A 17,068-nucleotide genomic window follows, 5' to 3' on the forward strand; every position below is an offset into this window, starting at 1 on the left:
ACAGATTAGTATTAGATACAGGTATTCAGTGGAGTTTATTCCATAGGAATGTGAAAGCAAAATCATTAACCTATAATTTCGTTGTTGGTGCTGAAGTTTCTTACGTTTTTATGGTGCTCTGTGTTGCCATTGTAACTTCTAATTGGGAAGTAAATATTGTATGAAGTTCAGAGACACAACGATATTAGTAATTACAAACAAGTCATCACCTTAAAATTATTACCCGAAAATTAATACGTCGACACATGGTTTTAATCAACTATTAAATTTTATACCTCAGCAAATTATTCTGTCGTTAATGTTTATTCATGTGTCGTTGATAATTACTGATATGTCAGATGTTCCTTGTGATTTCGAAAAGCCTGAGGTGTGAGGTTCTGTTTCACCTGAATGGACATTGTTGATGGAATCAGTAGTGTCTATGACCAACCAAAAGTTGCAGAAAAGCTTGTAGAACGCTTACCGGCCAGGATTCAGGATTCTAAGTCAATGGTCTGACTCCGACACCTCTACAAAGCGTATCCGACAGCAGACTTACCGATTATGAAGAGAACGCCCTCGCCCGAGTCGACTCCAGTGAGGACCGGCACCTTGTTGAAGCGACCCTCTTTGAGTACAGTGATGGGGTGCTCTCTCACAAAAGCATCCTCCACGTCTGGTTCGACAACCGGAGCGAAGGCCAGACGCGCTAGCTTCAATTTCTCCTGAAACACCAGCCATAAATGCAAATTACATTGTAAAAAAAAAAAATAAATACATAAATAAAAAAATTAAAAAAATTATATTAAAAGTAAGTCAGGAACATTACCACAAACTTGTGGTATGCCGCATTGTTTCACACCCTAAGACACACCTAATACAAATCTATCCATATTGTCCATGTAGTACTACGCGCCTTGAAAGAATGACTTTTTCGGAAACCCGTAATTGTCTCCCATTGCGAAACATAAGTTTGAAATTTGGTTGAAAGGTGCCTACGATCTTCTACCCTAATGTTCGTCACTTTCGGGCTCGACGACAGACTCTGCTGACGCCATCGGAAGTTCCAACCCCTATCTAAAGATGTCGTGAGGCTGCATTCGCATTAAACGTGCTCTGACAGCTTTGGACGGCAGCACGACCGTAAATTAAGCTCTTGTGTACAGTTTGGGGCCTTTAAAAATGGTTCAAGTGGTTCTGAGCACTATGGGACTCAACTTCTGAGGTCATTAGTCCCCTAGAACTTAGAACTAGTTAAACCTAACTAACCTAAGGACATCACACACATCCATGCCCGAGGCAGGATTCGAACCTGCGACCGTAGCGGTCTCGCGGTTCCAGACTGCAGCGCCTAGAACCGCACGGCCACTTCGGCCGGCTGGGGCATTTAGAAACTGTTCAAAACCATTCGCCGAAATTTGGACGTGACCTGTGGTAGGCAAGGGCACTTATGCATTTTCATCCCTTCCTTTTCGCGCCCTCTTGTGGCGTCATCACGGGGGGGAAGGGGGAGGTAGGGATGCACCGTTGAGATATTTGTCATAAAAGAGAGGAACAGCCATCGGGCTGCATTTAGTAAAGATATTAAGCATCACAGCGCATGTGTAAAGAGACAAAATACTTTATAATGTGCGCCTACAACAAGACGCGCGTCCAGCGTTAAAATATTTCAAGTAAACAGTATGACCCGCTGGGCGCAGATATTTAAATTATTGCCACAGCGCTCGATAGCAATAAACTGCTAAACATTTGAAAGAACAGTCCATCATTTGTTAACAAATGTTCTATAGACTTCATTACCCTATTTGCGTTTGATCGCCGACTTGTTAAGACGTGTTATGTAGCACCGGTACAAGTTATGTGTTATTTAGCGTCAACTGGTTCAAATGGCTCTGAGCACTATGGGACTTAACATCTGAGGTCATCAGTCCCCTAGAACTTAGAACTATTTAAACCTAACTAACCTAAGGACATCACACACATCCATGCCCGAGGCAGGATTCGGACCTGCGACCGTAGTGGTCGTGCGGTTCCAGACTGAAGCGCCTAGAACCGCTCGGCCACAACGGCCGGCTATTTAGTGTCAAAAACCATGTAAATCACCAAGCAAAACGCTTCGGTAAACTGTGCGTACGCCAGAACATTTAAGTTTCAAGAAATCTCGGACAGACAAAAGCAGCGATTGTTGAACTGCTCCATGTGTGAGAAAACATCAAAACGTAAGTTTTGTATACATTGTATATTTGTTAATGTCTACTAGTTTAATGCCTTTGTGCTTTGAGAATATATTGATGCTTCACGTTTTTAAAAAAAAAAAACTTTATTGATACGACAACATTATAAAAAAACAAAAAAAGAAGGTATTGTGATACAAATTATTTATAAACACAAAATATTGTATGATACACACAAAACCCACCACCTTATGTAATTAGTGGGTCCAATTATTATACTTGAACAACAAGCAGCTTATACTACTTAATTAATGGCACTTACTATGGACAGGGTTAATCTAACTACTTGACTACTCTAGTTATTCTAAATCTAGCTGCTCTGCAGCGTTACAGGTGTGCCAGACTAAATACAAACCTACTAAAACGGCCTACTCACTGAGCTAATCCCAGTGAGCGTGCCCCTGGCACTGGGCTGGCTTACTACTTTTGGAATCGCTGCAGTCCCTACCTATGTTAGTGATGTTAGTATTCTAATTTTACTACTTCCTATCAAATCTTAGTGCATATGTCAAGTCCGGGAATGGTGCTCCTGCTCCCCTGATCCGGTAGCGCGGCGGATTCCAGTTGTGAAGCAACCGGCCACTACCGCGCTCGGCGGAAATTGCAGGTGCACCTGAGTCTTCATCGGGTTATATTTTTTGATTTCTAACCGTGTTGGTTACTAATAAAATCCCTCAAGATCTTTTGGGATATTTCATTTGCTAAATTGTTGAGGACATTGAAGGTCTCGGCAGGTCGCAGTAGTGTGTATGTGTCTCTGTTTGGTAATTGATTCCTAAGTTCGAGCGCCACATCGTCATATAACGTGCAGTCATAGACGACTTGTTCGGGTGTTCCATCCGGAGCACCACAATCGCACGCTGGTGTCGCCCGTTTTCCAAAACGACATACACTCCTGGAAATGGAAAAAAGAACACATTGACACCGGTTTGTCAGACCCACCATACTTGCTCCGGACACTGCGAGAGGGCTGTACAAGCAATGATCACACGCACGGCACAGCGGACACACCAGGAACCGCGGTGTTGGCCGTCGAATGGCGCTAGCTGCGCAGCATTTGTGCACCGCCGCCGTCAGTGTCAGCCAGTTTGCCGTGGCATACGGAGCTCCATCGCAGTCTTTAACACTGGTAGCATGCCGCGACAGCGTGGACGTGAACCGTATGTGCAGTTGACGGACTTTGAGCGAGGGTGTATAGTGGGCATGCGGGAGGCCGGGTGGACGTACCGCCGAATTGCTCAACACGTGGGGCGTGAGGTCTCCACAGTACATCGATGTTGTCGCCAGTGGTCGGCGGAAGGTGCACGTGCCCGTCGACCTGGGACCGGACCGCAGCGACGCACGGATGCACGCCAAGACCGTAGGATCCTACGCAGTGCCGTAGGGGACCGCACCGCCACTTCCCAGCAAATCAGGGACACTGTTGCTCCTGGGGTATCGGCGAGGACCATTCGCAACCGTCTCCATGAAGCTGGGCTACGGTCCCGCACACCGTTAGGCCGTCTTCCGCTCACCCCCCAACATCGTGCAGCCCGCCTCCAGTGGTGTCGCGACAGGCGTGAATGGAAGGACGAATGGAGACGTGTCGTCTTCAGCGATGAGAGTCGCTTCTGCCTTGGTGCCAATGATGGTCGTATGCGTGTTTGGCGCCGTGCAGGTGAGCGCCACAATCAGAACTGCATACGACCGAAGCACACAGGGCCAACACCCGGCATCATGGTGTGGGGAGCGATCTCCTACACTGGCCGTGCACCACTGGTGATCGTCGAGAGGACACTGAATAGTGCACGGTACATCCAAACCGTCATCGAACCCATCGTTCTACCATTCCTAGACCGGCAAGGGAACTTGCTGTTCCAACAGGACAATGCACGTCCGCATGTATCCCGTGCCACCCAACGTGCTCTAGAAGGTGTAAGTCAACTACCCTGGCCAGCAAGATCTCCGGATCTGTCCCCGATTGAGCATGTTTGGGACTGGATGAAGCGTCGTCTCACGCGGTCTGCACGTCCAGCACGAACGCTGGTCCAACTGAGGCGCCAGGTGGAAATGGCATGGCAAGCCGTTCCACAGGACTACATCCAGTATCTCTACGATCGTCTCCATGGGAGAATAGCAGCCTGCATTGCTGCGAAAGGTGGATATACACTGTACTAGTGCCGACATTGTGCATGCTCTGTTGCCTGTGTCTATGTGCCTGTGGTTCTGTCAGTGTGATCATGTGATGTATCTGACCCCAGGAATGTGTCAATAAAGTTTCCCCTTCCTGGGACAATGAATTCACGGTGTCTTATTTCAATTTCCAGGAGTGTAGATATGTCGGATATGGCCCATGACCTGTAAGAAAATGCAGCAGTCCTCTGCTCGGCTCAAAGTGGCTCATTTGAAGCCTTTCTCTGATGTTCGGTAGTAGCTGGAATACCCTTCTTCCCGTTTCCTCATTTTCCCATTGCTGTTGCCATAACTCCTCGCCCCTTCTCTTTATTGCATATCTATCCCCAACTTGTACCCCCATGATTTCCTTGGTCTTATCTATCTTTCCTTTGGAGACCCAGTACCACGCTCCCTGTTCTCTAATTTTTATGTCTAAGGGACATAATCCTATTATTGTCAGTAAGGCCCCCCCAGGTGTTGTTCGGTATGCCCCGACTGAACGCAACAGCATGTTCCGCTGCACCCTTCTTACGGTCATTGCGGGCACCACCCTCGTGAGCCTGTGTGCCCAAACCCCGCTCGCATATCTTACTAAGGATGTTAGAATACTGTTGTGATAAAGTTTGATCAAGTTGGGAGGTAGGTGGAATCTTCTATGGCCTATACTGATAAGATTATTTAGAACTTCTAATGCTCTCTGCGTAATGTTTTCTATATGAGTATTATAATTCCATTTTTCGTCTATTGTAACTCCTAGATATCTAGCCTCTCTACGCCGAAGAACTGGAGTTCCCTCTATTCTGACGGTTGGATTTCTGACGAGACTGCCTTTCATTAATAAATATGTGGATTTGTGCGGTGCAACTTTCATCTTTGCTTCTTGGCACCATTTCTGAAGCACTATCATAGCTTGCTCTACCTTAGGCTCGAGTTCTTCTCGCCTGCGGCCGCCTACCAGCAGGAGGAGGTCGTCAGCATAAGCTATCACGTCTAGCACGTCCTCACTTAGTTGCAATTTCTCTAGGAGGGGTTCTATGTTTATATCCCAAAAGAGTGGCCCCAGAACTGATCCCTGGGGACACCACTTCGTGATGGTTTTACTTGTTCTTCCGCTAGGTGACGATAGCCATACCTCCCTGTCCATGCAATAGCTCCTCAGACAGCCATAGAGGGGCCCTGGGCACTCCTTCTCATGCAAGCGGGAGAAGAGCGAGGGCCATCACAGGTTGTCGAAGGCGCCACTGATGTCCACCATGATGCCTACCACATACTTGTGCGGGGTTGAGCTGCAGACCTCAGCTGCCAGGGCAATTGCGTCAGACGCCGATCGCCCCGGCCTAAAGCCAAACTGCCTGTCGCTCATCCCGCGCAGTATCCTATGCGCTGTCAGTCTGTCAGCCAGTAGCTTCTCCAACAGTTTTCCTAGATGGTCCAGGAGACAGATTGGCCTGTAGGATTTGGGTTCTGTGGGGTCCTTATCCTTCCCTTTTTTAATGATTATTACGTTGGCCCTTTTCCAGATTTTAGGGAATCTCCCTGTTCTTAGACACTCATTGAACAGTCATGTGAGAGACGCCACTAACTGGGGGGGCAAGGAACTGCACCACCTCCGCGATTATGCCGTCTGGCCCCAGTGATTTGCCCTTTTTTAGTGTTTTGACTTGTGCTGCCACTTCTTCCTCTGAGAAGGGGTACACCATGGTGTTGTTGGTGTATTCATTTAGATCCTCCCTGCGAATTTGTTGTTGGAGGTCATCCTCCTCATTTACCTCATCATCTGGCAACAGAGTGCGCAGGAGAACTTCAGCAGTTTCCTGCCACGACTCTGTCATTCTGTCTCCGTCTCTGATTGTCGAGAGAACCGCAGGGGACTGATTTTTTCCCTAACCAGTTTGTATGGTATTCCCCAAGGATCTGTGGCTAGCTGGCTCAGAACATACCTCTCCCAACTTTTCATTCTTACTTGTTTTAATTCTTTGTGGAATCGTTCTTTTTCTTCCCTGTACTGCTGCAGCCAGAACTGTTTTTCTTGCCAGACGGCACTTCGCTGGTAGTACCTCCTCGCCCGTCTCACAGACTGACGCATACGTTCAAGATCGGCAGACCATGGCGATGGGGAAGCCGCCACGGCTCTCCTCCTGGTTGGCACAGCGGCCTTGACCACGCTAACTATCGACCCTACCAGCTCTTCGGCGTACCTATGTATGTCCAGGTTACCTTACGGCAATGGCGAAATGTCACACTCCCGAGCCAGGCAGTCCCAATCAGTTTTATTGTAATTTAGTTGGATCTCCCATCCTAGGTCTCAGCGGCACTCTTCTTCTCTGAGGCAGAAGGTAATTAAGTTGTGATCACTCGTAGTGGCGTGTTCAATAACTTTCCAGCCTTCAATGATGCTGATGGCGTTAGCACTTGCCAGGGTGACATCGATGTTTGTCCCCTGCCCTCCACCTCCACTATAGGTTGGGGGATTACCAGGTTTATTTGCCACTACAAGTTGGTAAGCCATGATTAATTCTTCAGCCTTCTCACCATTGGCATCCCTTGTGCCGCTGTACCACATAGGGGATTTGGCATTGATATCTGCTGTAACAATTACCTTGCGCCCGCATAGTGTCGTGATGATTCTCGCAAGGTGGTCTGTGAAATCTTCAAACATGTTTACGAGGTGTATTACTCCTACTGGTGTTTGTAATTCTACCACATTGCAATGACTGTTTGATAACTATGTTAGTGTGGTGGCCCTTAGGGCCTTGTTTGTAACTATTAAGACTGCCTTCGGCTCTTCTCTGGTAGAGATAGTCTGCCAAGTGGTAGACATGAAGGAGATCTGCCCCGCACTGGAGTATGGCTCCTGCAGACAGACTACATCCAGTCTCCTCTCCTCCACTACCTTCTGAAGCTCTTGCATGACCAGCCGACTCTTATGGGTGATTATTTGTCCTATTACAATTTCAGATGTTATGGGAAGTAGGTGTGGAAATAGCAATCAGGCCATGGTTTATTGTAATCTGAGGCAATTCGGCCATTTGCAAGGACTGATTGCACAGAGATCTCTTGCATGTTGAATTCCTCACCTCTTCTCTCGAAGACCCTTCTGAGCAAGTCACGCAGAGCTCCGAAATCTGTGGGAAGATTCAGTGACTTTAACTGTATCCTATCCACGGCCTCCATTGTCGAGAAGGTGACCTTTCTGCCATATTTATGCCCTATACGTACGATGTGCCTGAGTGCTGTGGTAAGGACAGCTGGCTGCTCCAAGCGTGAAAGCTGCATAGCAAGCTCCAGGTTCGGGTAGATCCTTCTAAGATCCGGAATTGGGGCTCTCGGAAATACTTCCATATGCATTGTACTTGTGATTGTATTATCTTGTACTATGGTTTGGAGAGACCCTTCCTGAAGCGGAACCATGCTATTACTTTCTACCGGTCGCGGACTGTCTTCTGTTTCCTCTTCTGGCTCCGTCTGTATGCATTGGTAAACCATGATTGTCTGTTTTGGGCTTGTTATTTCATGATTGGTGATGAAGATATCTGCCTCTGGGTTGAGTGTCGAATTGACACTCAAATGATCCAGAGTCTTGGGCTCTGTCAAAATTTCTGAGTCAGCCTTTTCTTCTATTTCTATTTCTGGTTCGGTTTGGGTGCTTGAATCAACCACAGTTATCTCCTTTTTCTTTATCTCCTGGACAGATTTCAGAAATTCTTTGAATTTCTCTGCTCTTTCTGCGTCCCTTTTCTTCTTACTTGATTTTCTTTTGTTGGTTGATCCGATTTTGTTGTTGCCATTAGCCATAATTTGTCCTGGAGATTAGGCGTTGTTCGAGCATTTTATATGTTGGGCAATTTCTTCGGTTGTGCCGCACGTCTTTTTGCCCCTTCGTATACATGGTATGCATACAGCGGATTTCCTACAATCTTTTCTTACATGATCGTCCTCTCCACATCTGGAGCAGGCCGGCTTCCTACTGCAATATTTATGAATATGATCAATGTCCCCACAATTGTGGCAACGGGGTACGATTAGGTAGTCTTTCACGTTTATGGCGTGAAAACCTATGTACACCCTGCCCATAGCTCTCAGTGTTCTCCATAGTCCCCCTGTAACTTCGGCAACATGGTGAACTACGTCTCTGTCCCTAGGTCCTGTCTTGAATCTGAGTTTAAAATCTTTTAGAAAGGTTTCCATACTCATGTTTGAATCGCCAAGGTTTTGTTGATACAGGGTCTCACATAGGTCCTCGTCCGTCATTGATTTGGGGACATCATACAAAATGACCAGTGGATTTCGCTTTCGGGGGGGTTCACATTTTACTGACTTACATAATTTTTGGTTTTCTAAAAGCTTATTTTTATCTTCCTCTGAAGCTACATCTACAATAACTACATTTTTTGTTACCTTTACCTTGTTAATCCTGATCTCTTCTTTAACGGGATTTACTGTGGTAGCAAAAACTTCCTGCACCTTTTTAATGTCCTGGCCGGGTAAGACTGCTGTGTCTGGTCGTTCAGAGACTTTTGCAATGGTCTCTTTTGTTGTTTGGGCCTTTGGCGCAGCTTGTGCTGCGACGCCGGCCCATGTCTTCCCTGGTTGTTTCCTGAGCCGTTCGTTTTCCTTTTCCAGCTCTTCAATTCTCCATTCTAGTTTCGCATTGGTTGTCGCCCATGCCGCCAGTTCATTTTTAATTGCCTGCACTGCGGCCTGACTAATTTTCCCATTTTTAATTTTTTGATCTAAAAGCTGTGTAATCCTTATATGTCTGTCTAGATTGCTTTCTTCCGTGGTCTGACCCAGGTCATCCTGTGGCGAGGGATCAGATAGCATCGAAGCCCTTATGGGCGCACTTAATTCGCTTGTCTCTTCAGTGGCCATCATTGTTAGACAAGTGAAAAAAGGGTTGGAAGCCCGTCTCTTACCCCGGACCGGCTCCTCTGGCATGGGGGGGACTATGATGCAGCTCGCCCACCAACCTCGTCCCTAGGCCAAGGGCATCCCTGAGCCGCCGAGTTCAGTGTACCGTTGCCAGTGTCCTGGTCCCCTTCAGTGGCCTCGTCACCGACGACTTCTCCCAGTGTTTATCGGCAAGTGACCCCGCACTCCGGAGAAGCGGATGCACTTCTCGTCCTTCGCCGCCTACAAGCCCGAGCTCCCACCTTGCAGGCCAGGGACCCGCTCCTACTCAGGTGGCGGGCCGGTCACCCAGTCGTTCGACGGTCTGGACCCAGCTAACCTGGCCCACGCGATGTCACCACCCCCTGGGCTTGGCAGAACACGCCCCAGTTACCCACGGGCGCGGCGAAGCGCACTTGCCGACTCGCGCCGAGTTCCCACGCCCACGCCGACAAACATGCAGAGCACCAGCTGGTATTGTGCCCTGCGAAATAACGGAGGGACAGATGGATAGTCCCTCAGACACAGCTCCCCCTGTGCCATGCACCCTTTGCTTTCGCCTTGGGTTGGGGGCGTTTAACGTCCTACCTTGACGGGAGTGTAACGTCCTTCCTTGACACACTTGCTTCACTTTACAGAAAATCTCTGCTTATTCTTTTCTTTAAGTTCATCATGATTTTTCAGAGTATGTAAGCTTTGTTACAGGTTCGCTCTTCATCGCGGTATCTCGATTGTATTCAGGAAGTCATTAATGTGTTCAATTTCCAATCTGACAACATTTTACAAAATTTCACTGTTTTGCATTCATTTCCATTTGTTATTATTCAAACTGCTCCCTTAGGTATTTTCATCGAAGTTTCTGATTGCGTGAAGGCAATCCGGGTCAAAGGTCAGTCGCGAAACCACCTTCACGTCATCAAACCTTACGTCTCCTGAACACAGTCGAGAACCGACACATCGGCGATCATACATTAATTTTTTTCTCTTTCTAAGTCGTATCAAAAACGGTAAAGCAGAACTGCAGTGAGTACGCAATCTAGTGTTATAGGTTGCATTCTTTAACTTGTCGGCAAACATTGCCAAATATGATAATATTCTTCTCGGGTGTGCAGCCGAAGCATAACGTCATCTGGACACAATATTTCAGCCGTCCACCTGCCCGACATCTTCAGGTCAGAGTGCTGGTACACGATCTCGCCAGAACTGACTTCCGGCTAGATCGTGTACCAGCACTCTCACCTGAAGATGGAGACCAGGTGGACCGCTGAAATATTGTGTCCAGATGACGTTATTATCCGGCTGCACACCCGAGAAGAATATTATCAATTATTACGCCGGGAAAGCCTTCGTAGTCACACTGACAGACATGATTATCATTACAGTTATATTTTTTATTAAATGTGTGTGAATATCAAAATCTATAACACTAGAAAGTCTGTGGCACAATGGTGCCGTATATGCTCAAAATTGAGTAGGACAGTCAAAGAAATGTGTTCTTTGGGCTTCTTGAGAATATTGCCAATGACCACGACAGGTTCAGTTGTGTTATCACAGATGAAAAATCCTAGATTTTTTAGTAAAATCGTCAGACAACACGGCAAAGTGAGGAATGGCACACTGAGACACTTCATCGGCCGAAAAAAGTTCGAATGAGTAAATCAAAGACAAAACAATGCCGATTTGCTTTTATGACAGTAGGAGTATAGTGCATAAAGAATTTGTTCCTCCAGGACAAACTGTCAACTAAGTGATTCACAAAGATGTCCTTGAAACGCTCAGGAAAATCGTGAAACGAGTGAGACCGAACACTGCGGACAATTGGATGCTGCATCATAACAATGCCCCATGTCACACGGCCACTTTCATCACGGAACTTTTGGCCTCAAAAAGCATTCCTGTTGTTCCACAGACCCTCTGTTCACATGATCTGCATCTTTGTGACTTTTTCTTTTCATGAAATTCTTTAATATCTTAAAATGACGTCATTTTAGGACTCTCAAGAACATTCAAAAGAATGTGTCTGACATGTTGAATGCCCTACTAGTTGAAGCCTTTCAGTGCGCCTGCCAAGACTGAGAACAACGACTCCGCCGGAGTATAGCTGCCTAAGGGAACTACTTTGAAGTGGACAATATTTTTGGTTGAAAAAAATTACAACTTAGGTAGATAAAAATTCTGTCTTATTGCTTTTCTCACACAACTCGTATATCATCCGTTGCAGCGGCCGCAAGTCGCAATACTTCCCTCCAACAACGGAGGGTAAACAGCCTACATTCTCAAGTGAAGCGACTCCGCCAGCGAATTTCAAGGGCCGGAACTATGTTTCACATCACGTATCACGCGGAACTGATAGTGTGGAACTTAGTGCCACTGGGCCCCAGGTCATGTGTCGCGTTCTGCAGCTTAAGCCGAGAGATTTCCAGTGAGGTTTAGATTGACCGCCAGTTCCAGTTCCAGTTCCAGTTGTAGCCTCCACTATAGATCCAGTCATTGCACCTCAGCCATCTGAAGAGTATCGACCGCTCTTCGGCAACACCTGACACTCCCACAGCAGTGGCTACGCTGGGTACTACTCTGTACCGTATTACAAATTAACTTAGCCTCAGACCAGGACTGCCACAGGCTAGGAATATTGTACAACAATCTCTTGAAGATAAGTATTTGTGTCTGACTGGATAAAAATGTGTTTTTGGAAATGAAGTTGCCGTTTCACTAGTTGTGTTTGTAGACAAGCGTCCCTGATATGCGATTAGGAGTACTGCCCTTGGCCGGCTGCTGTGACTGAGCCGTTCTAGGCGCTGCAGCCCGGAACCACGCTGCTGCTACGGTCGCAGGTTCGTATCCTGCCTCGGGCTTGGATGTGTGTGATGTCCTTAGGTTGGTTAGGTTTAAATAGTTCTAAGTTTAGGGAACTGATGTCCTCAGGTAGGTCCCATAGTGCTTGGAGCCATTTGAACCATTTTTTGAGTATTGCCCTTGTTTACACTCACATCAGTGACAATTCGGGGTTTGTTGTCAACATCCTACGGTATCGACAAAGTGTGTCTACAACATGCATATCACGATAATAATGTTCGTAACTGGTTGTGTTTGTCACTCTCACAGATCCCTGCTTACTAACGAAAGTCAACCACATTTAACACACCACTGATTGTAATACCTCATTATGTATACATCAGAGACAACAACGACAGAGTTATCGACTCAAAGATCTTTGAACGTTCGTTTGTCTATCATGGAAAAATCTAAAAATAATCTGTGTACAATGTTTGTATCTATCGAGATTTTTAGAAACATAATATTCAATGATGTACAGTATCATCCCACGTACACAGACCTTAGTCACCATTCAAATCCTCATGACAAAAAAATCAACTTAGAAAAAAACTCATACAAGACGTCGTCACTAAGAGACGTCAGGCGTATTATCTCTAATTTTTCGGTATGTATCTGAAATTTCGGTTTTGCAGTGCGTAGCTGGGGCCAGCCAAAAAAAATACTACTCATCACGTCTTTCAAGCGAAGCCCAGCGTTGAGGGAAAATATCGATTTGTTTTACGTTACAAATAAAAGGATTTTTAAGGGGGAATCTTATGTTCCAATTTGATAGAACGGTTCAAAATTACTCTAGTGTGATATTAGTTTTATCTACATTTTGTGGTGTCACCGCCAGACACCACACTTGCTAGGTGGTAGCCTTTAAATCGGCCGCGGTCCATTAGTATACGTCGGACCCGCGTGTCGCCACTATCAGCGATTGCAGACCGAGCGCCGCCACACGGCAGGTCTAGAGAGACTTACTAGCACTCGCCCCAGTTGTACAGCCGACTTAGACAAGAATGGTTCACTGACAAATACGCTCTCATTTGCCGAGGCGATAGTTAGCATAGCCTTCAGCTACGTCATTTGCTACGACCTAGCAAGGCGCCATTACCAGTGTATATTGAAATGGAGATTATATCTGTACAAGAGCGATGTACACCGATTATGGATTAAAGTTAAGTATTACAAGATTTTCTTACTTTATTGCAATTCTCAAGACATTGTCCTGTTCCAGACATCGCGCCAGCCTGCGTGAGCTTATAGCGTGCATTTCGGCCTCCTCTAACAACACGCTGTTGACACTTCTGCCAACACTTCATATTGGCGACGAGCTAAATCGCGTTTGTACCAATTTATCTTGCCTTAATTTACTTGTGTCATGGCTTCGCCACCATCTCCAGATGTACTGTCCGAATTTTATCGCTTGCAGAATCAGCAGACGCAGGCCTTATTGGATGCCCTTGGACAGCTCGTCCAGGGTCAATGTGCAATGCAAAACGATGCGGCCGCCGCCGCTCCACCGCTACCGCAGCCACAACATGCAGTTGCACCACCTTTTCGTCCGTTTGATGCGGCACTGGAAAGCTGGACTGAGTGGTCACGCCAATTTGGATTCCATCTCGCCGCCTACAGAATTCAAGGTAACTAGCGGCAGCCTTTTTTGTTGGCATGTGTAGGTGTGTCCACCTACCGTGTGATAGTGAAATTGTTTCCCGATGCGACGTAGCAACTCTGTCCTACGAAGAAATTTTGTCTGCATAAGATGCATATTTCAAAAAAACAGTCAATGTAGTTCCAAAAAGGTATACGTTCTTTCGTACAAAACGTACGGCCGGTCAAACTAACAGGGAGTGGGTTGCAACTTTGCAAGGCCTTACTAGGGATTGTGCTTTTGAGTGTGAATGTGGACTCCCTTATTCAGATACTATGGTGCGTGATGCAATTGCACAGAACGTTTCTGATGTTCGTATACGGGAGCAAATTTTGAAATTACTCAATCCCTCCCTTCAACAAGTGATAGACATATTGGATAGGCAAGACACACTTGACTTTGCTCAGGAATCATTTGAAACTTCGCCAGCCATGTGTCACATTAACCGGCCCACCGGGCGAGCTGCACGGAACAGTAAACAGCCCTCGCGCCTGTCCGCGCAGCCACATGTGCAGCGTAAGCAGACCAATGCGGTGCTCAAATCATGCCCGCGGTGTGCTACTAGACATTCGCGTGAGAATTGCCCGTCACGCCAAGCTATTTGCTTTTTCTGTAATAAAAAAGGACATGTTCAGAGTGTTTGCCAGAAAAAGCTCAGAACGGACACTCACAACCATTCCAGGCCCTTTGCTTCGCGCCGGAATCGAACCAAGGATACTCAGGCTCGTGAACATTCGCCCATGGGCATTCTTGTAGTTAATTCCACTCCGCCCAGTGCCACTTTCTCTATCAGTGACTGTGTTCGTCCCACAAATAGTGTGCGTTGACGTCGCCGGAAATCCCGTCAAGTCGCAAGTGCTTCTGTACCAGTGTCAGTTCACGTTGCACGAGACAGTCGCTCTTGTCGTCAGCAGGACAATAAACTTTTTGTAGACTTGGACATTCATGGCAACGTGATCCCATTCCAGCTCGATACCGGAGCTGCAGTTTCATTGATCAATAACGACATGTACAAACAACTGGGCACACCTCCGTTGCGTGCCGCAAATGTTAAGTTAAATAGTTATTCAGGTCAGAAGATCCCTGTGTTAGGACATTGCAGCCTTCCTGCAACATACAAGGGACAAACGAAACTTGTGTCATTTTACGTACTTCGTTCTTCTCCTGCAGTGAACTTGTTTGGTTTAGATTTATTTCAGTTGTTTAACTTGTCAATAGTCAATCAGGTCCTCTCAGTGAACCAGACTGTGCCTTCAGACAGTGTTTCTCGTCTGTGTGAAGAATTTGCAAACATTTTTGCACCGGGCCTTGGTTGCGCTAAGAACTATGAAGCACATTTGGAACTGAAAGTAAACGCGCAACCGAAATTTTTCAGAGCGCGCAATGTTCCCCACGCATTGCGTGATGAAGTCGCAAGAACATTACACGATTTGGAATCACAAGGTGTGATTGAACGTGTGCAGGCTTCTCTCTGGGCATCACCCTTAGTCATTTTGCCAAAACCTTCCGGAAAATTGAGACTTTGTGTGGACTTCAAAGCTACAGTGAATCCACAACTAATGATTGCAACTTTTCCGTTACCCCACCCGGAAGATCTTTTTGACAAACTGTGCCCGGGTAAATATTTTTCGAAGTTGGACATAGCAGATGCGTACTTGCAAATACCGGTGGACGAAGAATCCCAGCGAGTTTTGGTGGTTAACACGCATCTTGGTTTGTACAGATTCAAAATACTACCATTCGGGTGTGCATCCGCCCCTGCATTGTTTCAGCAGTATCTGCAAACTGTTTGTGCGTCGGTCCCTACTGCAGCAAACTATCTGGACGATATTGTGATCCCCGGAAAGACAGAAGAAGAACATTTAGCCAATCTCCGAACATTATTTCAGGTCTTGCGACAAAATGGTCTTCGCTTGCGGAAGGACAAATGTGTGTTTTTTGCTCGTGACTTACCATATCTGGGCCATGTACTCAATGCCCAAGGCACACATCCCAGTCCAGAGCACCTACGTTCCATACAAGACTTACCTTCGCCGCAGAATTTGAAGCAGCTACAGAGTGTGCTGGGCAAAATCAATTATTACCACCGCTATATGCGCCATGCCTCTTCCATTTCAGCTCCGCTGCATCGCTTACGCCGTAAAGGTGTTCCGTTCGTCTGGACGACGGAATGCGAACGCGCCTTTCGCCAGTTGAAATCGGCGTTGCTTTCTAATACTTGCCTTACGCCATTCGATCCCCACAAACCCCTTTTGTTGATGGTAGATGCATCGGATTTCGGGACCGGTGTTGTGCTTGCGCACAAAGATGGATCGCATGATCGCCCTATTGCCTTTACGTCCAAATTGCTCTCGTCCGCGCAACAAAATTATTCACAGATCGAGAAAGAAGCGTTGGCTCTCGTATTTGGTGTCACAAAGTTTCATGATTTCTTGTATGGTCGTCACTTTACCACCATCATCACAGACCACAAACCTTTGACATCGCTTTTTCATCTGAACAAGCCTGTACCTCCTCGTACAGCGCAGAAATTCATTCGCTGGTCTATTTTCCTCTCGCAGTACCGCTACGATATCTTGTATCGGTCCACTGCTAAGCACGGAAACGCCGATGCGTTGTCCCGTTTGCCTGTTGCTCAGGATAGAGCATTCGCTTCCTCCGAACTTGCTTGCATGTTCATTGATGCGGAAACCAATGACGTGGTCGAATCGTTTCCGATTGATTTTCGTCGTGTAGCTACAGCCACAGCTGCTGACCCTGTCCTTGCTACCGTTCTGCGTTTTGTTGCTATGCAATGGCCCTTGTCAAAGTCACGGATCGGGGATCCGTTGGTTCGCCGAATTTTTGCTCACAAGGAGAGACTTTTTGTATGACGTGGTGTTTTGCTGTTGCGTTCTGATAATGATCAGTCCAGGGTCGTGGTACCACGTTCGTTACAGTCCTCTGTCTTACAGCTTCTCCACCAAGGACATTGGGGTATAGTGAGAACGAAACAACTTGCTCGTCAGCACTGTACTTGGTTCGGAATCGCTGCTGCGATTACGAATATGTGCTCTTCTTGCCTGGCATGTGCCGAACAACAATCCGCACCACCGCGGAAATTCGTTGCATGGCCGAAAGCCACTTCTCCTTGGCAACGCTTACACATCGATTTTTCTGGTCCCTTCTGGAATGCTCGATGGTTGGTTCTGGTCGATTCCTTCAGTAATTTTCCTTTTGTTGTCCGGATGTCTTCCGCGACGTCATCTGCCACCATCCAAGCGTTATCCGCTATCTTTTGCATTGAAGGTCTTCTGCAGACTATTGTTTCCGACAATGGCCCACAATTCATGTCCGC

At 46.8% G+C, this 17,068-nt stretch overlaps 1 protein-coding gene across 1 annotated transcript in view; it reads right to left on the minus strand.

Moving 5' to 3' along the window:
• Positions 1-17,068, minus strand: part of LOC126412533 (venom carboxylesterase-6-like) — a 472,566-nt gene that overhangs the window by 39,727 nt on the left and 415,771 nt on the right. The window contains exon 6 of the mRNA XM_050082175.1: positions 539-704. Coding sequence (XP_049938132.1) covers positions 539-704 — 166 coding nt within the window. The remainder of the gene's footprint in view (positions 1-538; positions 705-17,068) is intronic.

The sequence above is a fragment of the Schistocerca serialis genome, chromosome 7, assembly GCF_023864345.2.
Source record: "Schistocerca serialis cubense isolate TAMUIC-IGC-003099 chromosome 7, iqSchSeri2.2, whole genome shotgun sequence".
NCBI classification, from domain to species: domain Eukaryota; kingdom Metazoa; phylum Arthropoda; class Insecta; order Orthoptera; family Acrididae; genus Schistocerca; species Schistocerca serialis.